Below are 12,950 nucleotides of genomic sequence, written 5' to 3'. Positions count from 1 at the left end.
AAAAGTCAAAATGGCGGCGCTAGATATGGAGAGAGTTTTTCTCGAATAACTTTCGAATTAGTCAAGATAGGAACAAACAAAGGGCATCATCGTGATCCTCTCGTCAATCCGCATCGAATGATATATATGTTGACCTCGAAAGGTCAAGGTCAAAGGTTGACCTCAGGTCACGTGACCTCGAGGTCATCATGTATATCATTCGATGCGTCTTGACGAGCTGAACACAATGAGACCATCCACGCGTCTGTATCTTGTTCCTGTACGGAGTTATTGGCCAAAAACCTTTGGTGACCTTTGATGACGTCACATGACCTCACAGCTCCCAACAGCAAAACAGACCTCAAGGTAGTGAAGGTTGATCGTATATGAAGTCATGTATGGTATATGGGGCCATTCCGACCCGTTTTAGTGGTAAAAACAGGGAGTTGATTTTTCCCCCATTGACTTATAATGGGGAGGTCGCGAAATTGACCTGACCTTAGGTCACCGATATCAAAATTCCGAGATATACAAATTGCACATACTGGTACCCTAACTAAAGCCTGAAGAGAAGAAATTGATCGGTCAAAAACTCTAGCTCTGGCGTGATAGCAAACTTTTCTGAGGTAGGGTCACCAAACCGCCTCTGGTGACCTGACCTGAGGTCAGATCAACTCAAAATTTTCAGACATGTTGCGTAGAAGCCTTTTAGGAAAAGTCAGAAAATTTGAGCTTCCTAGCTCAACGCGTTTGGGAGAAATAACCAAAAAACCTCAGGGGGGGGGGGCTCCTGAGGCCCCCCCGCCAGGAATAGGGTTAAGCCGATCGTTGCGCTAATCGCCTCTCGTATAGGGATACTCCCATACAGGTTCACCACGTCAAGGGAAAACACAATGGCTCCCTTAGGCAAGATACCCGGAAAGGAATGCTTGAGTTTACCAAGATAGTCCTGTGTGCTTTCAATATACGTTGGTACGAACTGAAGGAGCTGTGTTAGGATTTGCTGAAGGAACCAAGACAGTTTGTCTAAGGGGTTCCCGCAAGCTGATACAATGGGTCTGAGAGGGTTTCCTGGCTTGTGGGTTTTCGGTAAGCCATAAAACTCAGCCGTTCTCGTCCATTTGGGTACTAATTGGTCGATGGTCCTGTCAGGTATTTTCCCACGCAGCACTTTCGCGGTGAGGTCTCGGGTCCTTTTCTCTAAGTCTGGGGTGGGATTTTGGAGACGTAATCTGATTTGGACATGACAACTAAGCTTTTACACTTGTCAGACTGTTATTGATCATTTTCACATCAATTTTGACTATAATGTCTTCACTCATGCCAACCATCCAAACGATTAAAAACTATATAATCCCTACGGACCTCTCGATAAATCAAAGAGTTGGATCTATGATCATGTCGGATCCGAGATCAGGATCGGTGGAATCGGATCCCAGATCCATTTTTTCGGATCCGTGCACATGTCTGTTTGTGACTGCTGTGTGTGTATGTCTGTGTGTGTGCGCGCAGTTGGCGGCCTCGCTGCAGCAGACGCTGCCCATCGAGGTGTTTCTGCGCGGCGACGAGGCCAGCTCGCGCTACCTGACGGTCGACATCCCCGAGGTGTTTCTCGAGCACGCCCGCCAGACGGTGCGCAGACACGTGCGGCACCTGTTCAAGGCGCCGCTGCGGCAGAGCCACCAGCTCGGTGGGTGAGAGGGGAGGTACCCACCAGCTCGGTGGGTGAGGGGGAGGTACCTACCAGCTCGGTGGGTGAGGGGAGGTACCCACCAGCTCGGTGGGTGAGGGGGGAAGGTACCCACCAGCTCGGTGGGGGAGAGGGAGGTACCCACCAGCTCGGTGGGTGAGGGGGGGAGGTACCCACCAGCTCGGTGGGTGAGGGGGGAAGGTACCCACCAGCTCGGTGGGGGAGAGGGAAGGTACCCATCAGCTCGGTGGGTGAGAGGGAAGGTACCCATCAGCTCGGTGGGTGAGAGGGAAGGTACCCATCAGCTCGGTGGGGGAGAGGGAAGGTACCCATCAGCTCGGTGGGGGAGAGGGAAGGTACCCATCAGCTCGGTGGGGGAGAGGGAAGGTACCCATCAGCTCGGTGGGGGAGAGGGAAGGTACCCATCAGCTCGGTGGGGGAGAGGGAAGGTACCCATCAGCTCGGTGGGGGAGAGGGAAGGTACCCATCAGCTCGGTGGGGGAGAGGGAGGGGGGAAGGTACCCACCAGCTCGGTGGGTGAGGGGGAGGTACCCACCAGCTCGGTGGGTGAGAGGGAGGGGGGAAGGTACCCACCAGCTCGGTGGGTGAGGGGGAGAACTACCGTAGGAGGAGGGCTGACATTTAAATGTGTGTATTTGAGTTTGAACGGGATGAAAACTGCGGCCTTCACCGTAAGTGACCGGTGTGTGATAGGGATATTTTTTTTTTCTTTTACGCGGCGTCCCAAATGCAATTGGTTCTGACTGGTGGCCTTACTGCCGGAGAGCGAATTGGCTGTCCTACGAAGACTGCACACCTGTCGATAGCAGATCGCCCGGCCTCCGACAGAGCCAGCGCCGTCGGCAGTGTCGCCGGCCGACATCGAGCCTCGGTTGGCAACAACAGCCGGCGCGGCGCACAAAAACCCGTCCGTCGCGGGGGACGGGGAGCTGACAACGGCGGGCGCCAGAGCGTCCGTCCGTCCGTCCCTCTCTGAGGATCAGCCCAGTCTGACTGTGGCTCTTGGCAGCTGGAGCCGTGTTTAGCCCCGGTGCGGCCGAAGTTGCCAGCGGCGCCGTGATGGCCATCGCGCCGGGTTTGTCACGCTCGTTTGCTCTCAGTGTGCTGTCGTATTTTCGTTCCTGGGGTAGATGAAACCCTTTGTGGCACCATTGACATACGGTATCATTTACATTCACCTGCGAGGAGATCTAGCCACGAGAAAGCAACGGACAGACTTTGGCTAGTGTTTTGCGACACATTAGACTGCCACATGCCACATGCTCTTGGTATTTAAAGCACGTTGATTGAAACTTCAGCATTTTCTTCAGTCGGATTTAGGATTTACTCAAAGGCTTTGCTCTTCTATCCGAAACTGCGAGGCACTCTATTCGTGCGGATTACAGGCCGTTTCAGCACTTTGAGCCGCTGCATCCCGTCGATCCTTTGTTGTGTCTGAAATCTATATGGTGGATGACGCTGAATTACGAGACTACACTATAGCCTGTCGCAGTGGCGCGGGAACCGGGGGGCTACCAGCTTTTCGGCTGGGGGGCTCGTAATGTATTTGAGCCCCCCCCCCCCCCAGCTGGAGGAATCGAAATCGAAAATCTACCAACATAATTTCATAGATTCATACATTGGCGTGGGAACCGGGGGACCGGGGAGGGGGCAGTGGGGGAAGCTTGCCCCCACAACTCTGCGGCCGTGGGGGCGGTGCCCCACAACGTTTCATGAGGCCAGGAACCGTTGGGCAGCTTGTCCTCCCCAAATTAGGGGTTGTGGGTCACAAAGGAAGAAAGCATGTAAGTGAAAAATCCACCTACCTATTTCACTGGCTCGGCAACTCATTTGGCAGATTAAAACCTTTACTCCAGGTTGCCAAAACGGTAGTTTCTTCACTCAGCTGAGACGGAATACCTCACTTTTTGAAAATATTTTCGTTTTTTTTTGTTGTTGTTGAAAAAGCCAAGGTCTGAAAAATAAGTAGCCTAAAACCGGTGAGAAAACTAGATTTGGGGGTACCCTAGGTTGATTTCTATTATGGTTCAGCCCCCCCCCCCCAGTCTGGAAGAAGTTCCCGCGCCACTGGCCTGTCGACATCAGATCATTGGGAGAAATGTGCGGTTTGTATCTCTGATAAGCTCGATTTTACATTTCCTAATAATATATCACGCTTCTTACAGCGCTATCATTCCTAGGAAATCTCACTCAACACATATGCTTGTGGTCGGTTTGAGCTGAGCGTTATCAAGAACATCAAGACGTCCAACATTTATTTTCATTCTCCCCGAGTTACTAACGCTTGGTGTCTGCCACGATTGTGGCTTTGTTACCCAGCGCCGGCAGAGTGGTAAGAATAATGACAGCCGCCTACTCTTCTCTTTCCGTCCGCAGGGACCGTCAGACTCTCCACGGTAACTCAGACCCTCTGCCGCAATTCAACCCAGACCCACTGCACCACCCAGCCTCTCACGTCCGTGGGCACTCTCCGCTCCAAACCAGACCCTCCGCTTCAGTCCAGACCCCGCTGCAACCCAGACCCACTGCACCACCCAGCCTCTGGCTTCTCCGTCTGTGGGGACCCTCCGCTGCAACCCAGACCCACTGCCCCACCCAGCCTCCGGTCCCTCCGTCCGCAGGGACCGCCAGACTCCCTCACTCTACCAACCACACCATCTAGTACATACTCAGATGAGTGATTGTCCCAGGCGGGCTGTCCGTCTCCAGCCGCCGGCGACATTATTCATAGTTGTAGCCGCCCTGCTTCTGTGCCGCTCTGTTCAACTGTCAGCCGCCTCTGTGCCGTGTGTGGGGCGCGCTGACCGTGCCGTCTGCGTCTGTCCCGACAGCGGCTACCTACAACATCCTGCTGAGCGGGGAGGCCAGTGCCGGCGTGGACCAGTTCCTCTCCGAGGAGCACCCGTTCGAGGAGCAGACGGCACTGGTGGCCAGCTTCGAGCCGCTGCTCCACTCACTGGCCGGCATGGAGACCATCGAGTACTTCGACATGTTCAGGTGAGGGCACAGTACTTGGGCATCGGCGTGTTCAGGTGAGGGCAGAGTGTTCGGGACATGGGAAGAAGGCGGAGGAGCAAACGAAAAAATGCTCATTTCGGAACCTGTGGGAGGGACAAATGTCACAGATGCCCCGCTGGATCGGCCAGTGCTGTCACCTGAGTATGGCACCGTTCCCTGTCCGAGCCTGTGTACGCGGCGGTGTGCCCGGGTGGCGGTCAGTTGGGTTCAGTTCCGGGCGGTGGTTCAGTGTGTCCTGTGTGCCGGGGCTGAACTGGCTGGCGGTGTTGTGTTGACCCTCCGGCCGGCGGCCAATATCCGGTGTGGCCGCTCTGCTCTGGTCCGACCCGCCCCCCCGCCGGCCACCGCCGGACGGTGCAGCGTTCAGCCCGCTGGCGGTCGGTGCCAGTCCGCTCATCAGCGGCAGAGATACGATAGGTCCGCTGCGTCCATCGCCCGCGGGGTTTGTTTGTCTCAACGCTCTCCTCGGTTCGAAAGATGTCATTTGCTTCCATCTGTGTTTATTTTTATACATAAAGCATTTCAACAAAACGGATAACTTTACGAATCAGCATGGACATTCAGTTGTGAGTAGGCACTAGGCAGTCTGAGCAGTGCGGCCGTACAACTAAGAGTTCGCACTAAACATGAGCTTCCTCATTACCCAGTGAGCTAGTTATATATGTATTATGAGACGGACACAACACATTCGGGTGGACGCGTTCCGTCGAGAGACTTCTTCAAGATCCCCTCCGAAATGGAAGCAATACAAGCACACACAAGAAGCACACACAGTCTTGTGCGTGCTTGTATTTCTTCCATTTCGGAAGGGGTCTCGAAGAAGTCTCGACGAAACGCGTCCACCCGAATATGTTGTGTGTGTCCCATAATATACTTATCTTTTACTACTCAACCAGTGAGCTATGTTCTAATTGCTTTGACAGTGTCCAATGACCAATCCAATGCCCATGCCGTTACGTTTGATAAAGGAAAAACTCCTAGACGATAAAGGTGCCAATAGACGAAATCTCAGTCATTTGTATGGTGACTCACTGTCCTGATAGTGAGCTCTCACCTGTCAGGTGGCCATAAATCCTTGATCCCGTTCTGATGTAGCTGTCAAGTGATTCGCGGTTCACTTGACAACTGCATGTAAGTACAACTCACGGATGGTCTTCGGCCGCCTCGGTGTAGCGTCCCATGACGTTTCTCCATCGCATCGGTTATGAAAATTATATCAATCTCTCTACGAAATGCTGTCAGATAGAAGGCAAATTAATACGTTGACTAATATTTATTCGTACTTTGCTTACTCTGCCACGGCATATACATACAAATTAAATGTTCACGGGTAATTTTCGATGATTTGGTCAGTTAGACGGCGGAAGTCCCTGTTTGGTCCCGAGAGAGAGTGGGCCGGGATTAGTCTGACGACTGACTTCCCGTCCCGACCCAGACTGAACTCCGACGACTGACCTCCCGTGCCGACCCAGACTGGACTAAAATGGCTGACGTCTCTGTCCCGACCCAGACTGAACTCGGACGACTGCCGTCTCTGTGCCGCCGCTCTGACGTCTCTGTTCTGCAGCTCTCACGTCTCTGTTGTCTGCGCCGCCGCTCTTACGCCTGTATTTCGCCCCAGGCTGGACCGGGACGAGTTCGTGCGTGGCGTCACCCAGCTCATCACCGACCTGAAGAACCGCATCCTGAACGACATCCTGCAGTTCCACCGCTCCGAGAACAAACTGTGAGTACCGAGTTACCGACCAGTGCACCGGGCCCGGACGGTACAGACAGTGGGTACCGACCAGTGGGTCCAGCCGGTACAGACAGTGGGTACCGACCAGCGGGCCCAGCCGGTACAACCAGACAGTGGGTACCGACCAGTGCAGCGGGCCCAGCCGGTACAGACAGTGGGTACCGAGTACCGACCATTGGGCCCAGCCGGTACAGACAGTGGGTACCGACCAGTGCAGTGGGTCCAGCCGGTACAGACAGTGGGTACCGATCAGTGGGCCCAGCCGGTACAGACAGTGGGTACCGACCAGTGGGCCCAGCCGGTACAGACAGTGGGTAGAGACCATCGGGTACGGACGGTACAGACAGTGGGTACCGACCACCGGGCCCAGCCGGTACAGACAGTGGGTACAGACCAGTGGCACACTGGTCGGAAACGCCCTCACGAGAGGCCACGGGCGATTCCGGAGTTTCGGATTATTTTTTATATAGATCGATTTGAAATTGATCAAATTATTATACTTAGGCCAAAAAAAAAAACTAATCCGGGTGACCAAAAATAACTGTAATCAGCCCCCGAAGATGGGGTATCCCAGAACTCGGAAACTGACGCGGAGCAAGAGGTTTCTTGAGCCGGATATTCAGAGTCTTAATGCTGATAGACACCAAATTGAAATCCCACATATTATGCATCAAAATGTTCGTTATGAAGTTGCCGACTGGTCAGTGCAAAATTTTTGGCATACTGAATCCCTAACTAAGATGTACTATAGCTTTTTATGAAGGCTCTCCTACAGTGATTCTGGAATATAACTGCAAAGTTTAGGTAAGGAAACAACAGGTAGTCCCATCTAGTTCCACTCTGATTTTTTGTGAGATGAAGTAGGATTTAAATTTACACCAGGGCAACATAAAAGCTAATGCGCATATTTGCGCAAAATTTGCAGGAGCCGCTCTTCCTACCCAACCACCGCCCGCCCCGCCCCAGTTTCGGCTCGGCCGCCGCGCCCGGCTTACGCTGACCTGTGTGGCCTGCACGCATCCAAGCGTAGTTGACTGGTCATTAAAAACAGATGCGCTTGAGTTTATGAATTTTGTGAAAAGCGCGTTTTATGTATGCATTTATGTATGTATTGACATCAAAAGCCTTCCACATATTGCGTGGCGATTACGGCTTGCATTTAGAGAGCCTTGCTATTGACAACCATCACTCGGCTGAAGAAAGTGGAAATTGAAACCTTCGTGAATATAAGACGCTGCAAATATAGGACACCTGTCACTGACGTCGGGTTACCTTGAGCCGTCTTTTTACATTAGATCACAATTCCGGTATCGGTCCCTGGCCGGACCGATTGGTTTTCTATATTGACCGGGGAGGGTTGGTACAACTCCCTCGCCGCGTTTCGCCTCTAATTGAGCTAGAGCCTCGCGGAAAAAAACAAGCTTGTGTGCCGTTATAAGACGCAAAAATTAGGTACTACCCGATTTTAAGGTCTTAGGTCAGCCAGTGAACCTGTGACGGAAGCCACATTTTTTTCGAATCACAGCTTACAGGAATTGACAGAATCATAAGGCATGCATATTGGTGTGAGACTAAAAGCCAAACACGCAAAAGTGAAATCATCTGAGAAGAACGGCGCTTCAATGCCCGACACCTTCATGGATAACGCGGGTCAACAGGGCGCAGGCGGCAGATGGTCTACCCCACCTGGACCCAACGTAGCGCCGACCCCTCTTATCGGTCGCACGCCAATTGGGTGGCCACGTCAAAAACGGGCTACACCTGGCACTGCAGAGGTGTAAACACTGCCGCCTCCCCGCCCGCATCTACAGGAAAAGCTCATAACGGAACTTTATCTCTCCAAAGCGCAATCGACCGGCATCCTGTGCGCCAACCCTCTGCACCTGCGCCTGGGATATCGCCACCGGCACCGCCTCGACCTAGTGGATCGACACCGGTGTGAGCATGTCAAACAAGAAACAGCTGACGCAGGGACCCCTCGGGCCGTATCATGCCGCAAGTGCCGCAAATAGAAGGCGTCAAGCCATCAAAATTACACTCACGCCGACGAAGTTATCAGCCGCCGACAGATGCTAACCAAAAGTCCCAGTCACCCTCCCTGCGGAATCGGAGGTGCAAATATGTACGTCCAGAAGAGCAGATGTTCCGTGCCGAGAGTGGGACACTCCAATGCCCATATCTGGCATTCACCTGACGAGCAGCGACGCCGACGGTCGGGGACTTCTGATACTGGACGGCAGCTGGGACAAATGAGCGTCCAGCAAACAGAGTAATAACTGACGAATTCGCTAATATCACAAGCGTTCGGCCAAAACAGGAACAGCTGGGAAGTTCAATGACCATGGCGGACCATACATACCCGAGATATCGTGATTACAACCAAACCAAGCAATAAAGCGCCGACGCCGGACAGTGTACCTCAGCTTCCCAGCAGAACAAAGGTGTGCACGACAGATGGCAAGAAGATAGCAAAAGTGATAAGCACTGCACCCGGCCCAATTACAACCAGCTGGAAGAAAGTCAATAACCAGGACCGATGCCACTCATGAGTCATCATACAGATAAAGATACTAGGCCTATCACGCCACACCGACGAATATCTAGCCATGCTTATCACACCTGGAACACCAACGCGATAGTAATCTGGGTATAAAGGAACGAGGCAGTCATGGAGGAGGTACCGAGGAGTGCACAGGACACCAAGTGCACGGAGGATGGAGTATAACGACGGGAGGAGCGCGACGGGCAGCAGCTGACGAGGGAAGATCCAGTACGACAGTGATCGAGAGCGGGATCGAGGAAAGTGCACGCTCTCAGCCATCGACAACGGACAAACTGCTATCATCATCGACCTCTCGGTGACCGACCTTGTCAACAACGCCGTTCAAGTAAGAATTGCCACAGAAAGGAAGTCTGCTCAATCCTTGCCAACATGCAATCATTCAGCTCCCGTCCCTCATATATTCACTCCGTGATTTGCACCAACCGGCTGATGGTTCAGAGCTACCTTTCTCGGGCTGAGCGTAAGGATTAGGCACATAGCGACAACACCATGTAAGCTTCTTTTTTTTGGGGGGGGGGGAGACAAAGCGTGAAGACGTGAATATTTATAATTGATTGATTGGGTAAATTTGTTGGGTAGTTCAATAGGACTTAGGGGCCCAGTTTTTAAATTGAATCGCTGACGAATCATTGCGTCAGGACTGGTCGGAAATAGCGAATTACGTTGTGCGATGGGAAGGTTTGCTGCGCGGGTGTGTAGATTTGGGTAACAGATAGCGCGATGCTATTTTTGTTTTGGAACAAAATCGAAGCGATGGTGCGTCTGGTAAATCATGAGGTCTGCGCTTGAATTTGGTTTATTTTACTCCGAGGTGTATTGCGTGAATAAAACCCTGAAAATTTAGCGGCATGAGTGTAAGGAAGGTCAGGAGTGATGACAAGGGCGACAAGGGCGACATTTGTCTGACGGGCAACAATACCTAGCCAAATGTGAGCGAGTGCGGGGAAACATCGAAATGGACCACCCCATAACCATTTTCTCGTAATCCGATCTCTCTCTCTCTCTCTCTCTCCTCTCTCTCTCCTCTCTCTCTCTCTCTCTCTCTCTCTCTCTCTCTCTCTCTCTCTCTCTCTCTCTCTCTTCTCTCTCTCTCTCTCTCCCTCCCCCTCTCTTCCTTTCCCCCTCTCTCTCTCCCTCTCTTTCTCTCTCTCTCTCTCTCTCTCTCTCTCTCTCCCCTCTCTCTCTCTCTCTCTCTCTCTCTCTCTCTCTCTCTCTATCTCGCTTTGCTGTATTCTCTATCTTGCTCCTAATGATTGTGCCATGTATCGACGCGACTAGCCTAAACCATACTACACTGAAAACAATTTCACCCAAAACTGGCGAATAAACCGGTGCCTCGCGGGTACCCCTATCCGCAACCATTTTTAACCACCCTCCCAGGAGTCAATTTAGGACATAACACTTTCGCAATTCACTCTGGAGAGTAGTAACCCTCCACGACTATTCGCGCACCAGTGGCTCGCGACCCTCCATCGAAAGGTATTCATCGACGCCTACCTGGCAGCAGCGCCCCACAAACCCCTAGGAGATGGGGTTACCCTCCACGCCTACCCTTCGCCGACCAAGTCACGAGGGCCAAAAAAACTCCCACGCTTGACCATATTTGCGGGAAAACATCTTTATTATAGCAATCTCACACCTAGAAAACATCGGTGAGAAAGTTTCACATCGGTGGGAAAGGTCAAATCAAATTCCCATAGAAATTTCGACATGACTCGTCACCGGCAATCATGCAGACCGCCCGAAATCAAAAAGATGTGTCGCCGCTGCTTTCGTGACCTATATAAGAATCAAAATGGTCTCACTTGGTAGTTTCGGAAGAAAAAGCGTTGCCAATCGTCCCGTGATGAATATTGCAGAGGTTTTAAGGATGCACCCTAACAATTGTACTTTCGCCCCCACTTGAAAACCGCCAAACAATGTGCCAACATATCATTGGTTCAAAAAAAAGTTAAAAAATTGTTGTAATTCAAAACTGTATAAGACAACGCCATCTAGTTGTCACAGTAGATCCAACTCCTTCAGGGCAGGTTATGTAAAGGTTCGCCATCCACGGATACGCGTTTACGATACCTCGAGTAGTTCCAACTCTTTCAGTGAGGGCTGTGCCAATGATTCGACACCCGCGGGGACAATATCCGGTGCTGGGTAGCTACCTTACTGCAGACTGTGGGTACAGTGCATATTTACGAGTAATAAGGCAGGCAAGTCTGCTTACCCTCTAGCTAGAATCTGGACATGGCGAGTTAATACACATATACCACCCGCAGAGCAACGCTTAATTCGCCAGCTTCGGGTGAAATTGTTTTCAGTGTACAACACAGTAAGTTAGAGACCTAGACAATTCAACTAGCCGGAGAGAGGCTGGTTCGAGCCAGGCCCCTGTGCCTGTTTTGACTCTGCTGACGCCGTCGATCACCGTGAGATGGAGGAGGAGTATTCCGTGACTCGATGAATTCTACTGCGTATTCCCTTGAAGTATAGCAAAGGCACCGAGCGGCTAGCCGTCCGTGTCGACCGGGCTTTGAAGGGCTAGGGCTAATATGTAAGAGTGAAAGAGCGATAAACGAGGGCAAGGTTGCCGAGTTATAACGTCGCGGAGTGGCTCCGCCGAGGTGTTCAGAAGAAACACAGAGTTATGGTTTCGCGGAGTGGCTCCGCCGAGAGTATAAACATTTAGGAACTTATCCCTCAACTGAAGCACAACCGGACCACTCACAACACCGAGTCGACAGACCGGCAGAGGTGCGTACAACCGCTGTTTCCTTTGAGCTTGGGCGAAATTATCCGCACTGTGGTGCAGTGCGCGCGAGCGAGAGAGGTGGTCGATGGAAATGTATGCACTGTGGCAGTGCACGTGATTGAAGAGCAGGCAGTGGCCGGGAGTGCGTGAGAAACGTAGCTTCAACGGAAGAGAGTAATAACGTAAATGGGGTCAGAAGGACACCCAGTGCCAATTTGCTTAGAATTCAGGGATTTAAAGGGGTTAACACCTCGTTATACGCACATAAGTACCAAACAGGGTATAAACTCACCTCAGGAGATAACCATGCAAATTTCAGCGCCACTGGGGGATTAGATGGAAACGGGAGGGTCGGTTTGTCTAGCCGAATGTTCTTCGTAGACGTATGCATGATCGAATAAATGGTGCGTGTGTGGGTGAAAGGGAGTAACGAATGGTTATATTAAGGACCAGTGGGAGCTAGACACTCATGCTCGAATTGCATTTTATTTCTCTGATGGGATAGAGCCCTTGGCATCGAACGGATACGTAATGGGAACATGGGAAGGCCTCGCCCTGGGGTTTAGAGCCAAGCAATTCCATCAGCCGGTGACAAATTCCATCCCTTCCAAATTGAACCCATTCCTCCCCGAGCAGTGAAGACTATATGTTGGAAGGAAATTGCAAGCCTCTCAAATAAATTTGTACTGCACGACGACGGAGCCAGTGCCATGTGGGAATCGGACAGGCGTCAAAGAGGAGACGATACACCTACCCACCCGGTGTCGTCCTCCGAGGCGGACGATTACACAGCGTAACAGCCACCCGTCACTCACACGGCACATGTGCACTGCCAAGCCGCCCAGCAGCACCGTTACAAACCTCTTAGGTCAGGTAAGTGCCACAAGGCACGGGTTCGGTTTTAGGTTAATTACTTTGCCAAAAATGGTCGCACTGCCGCGATTTTGGCATCATCGTGTTTGTCTAGCTCAGGCGCGTTGAATGCTATACTTGGTGTTCGGGTGAAGTCAACTTAAGGTGTTAACCTCGGGTCAAGGTCAGGTCGGAGCCCCTCAGGCCACGAAAAATGGTTGAAGGAGGTCATATTGCATATCATTCGATTCGGCAGGTCTTCTTGAGTCCAATGGTGGCTTTCCCGACTCTCTAGCTCCATCTGATCAGGAGTTATTGACGAAAAACGTATATGGCCTTAGTGACG

The 12,950-nt window shown here is 51.9% G+C and overlaps 1 protein-coding gene across 2 annotated transcripts in view; it reads left to right on the top strand.

Annotated features, from left to right (window-relative positions):
- The window catches only part of LOC122390770 (dynein axonemal heavy chain 12-like), a 158,857-nt gene that overhangs the window by 24,640 nt on the left and 121,267 nt on the right, over positions 1-12,950 (top strand). For both annotated transcript variants that reach the window (XM_043384026.1, XM_043384027.1), the window contains 3 exons: positions 1,492-1,669; positions 4,522-4,687; positions 6,330-6,434. In XM_043384026.1, the coding sequence (XP_043239961.1) occupies positions 1,492-1,669; positions 4,522-4,687; positions 6,330-6,434 (449 nt within the window). The remainder of the gene's footprint in view (positions 1-1,491; positions 1,670-4,521; positions 4,688-6,329; positions 6,435-12,950) is intronic.

Source organism: Amphibalanus amphitrite, unplaced genomic scaffold (assembly GCF_019059575.1).
Source record: "Amphibalanus amphitrite isolate SeventyFive unplaced genomic scaffold, NRLGWU_Aamphi_draft 000408F_arrow, whole genome shotgun sequence".
In the NCBI taxonomy this organism is placed as follows: Eukaryota; Metazoa; Arthropoda; class Thecostraca; order Balanomorpha; family Balanidae; genus Amphibalanus; species Amphibalanus amphitrite.
The sequence above is the reverse complement of the archived record's forward strand: the minus strand, read 5'-3'. Positions and strand labels throughout refer to the sequence as shown.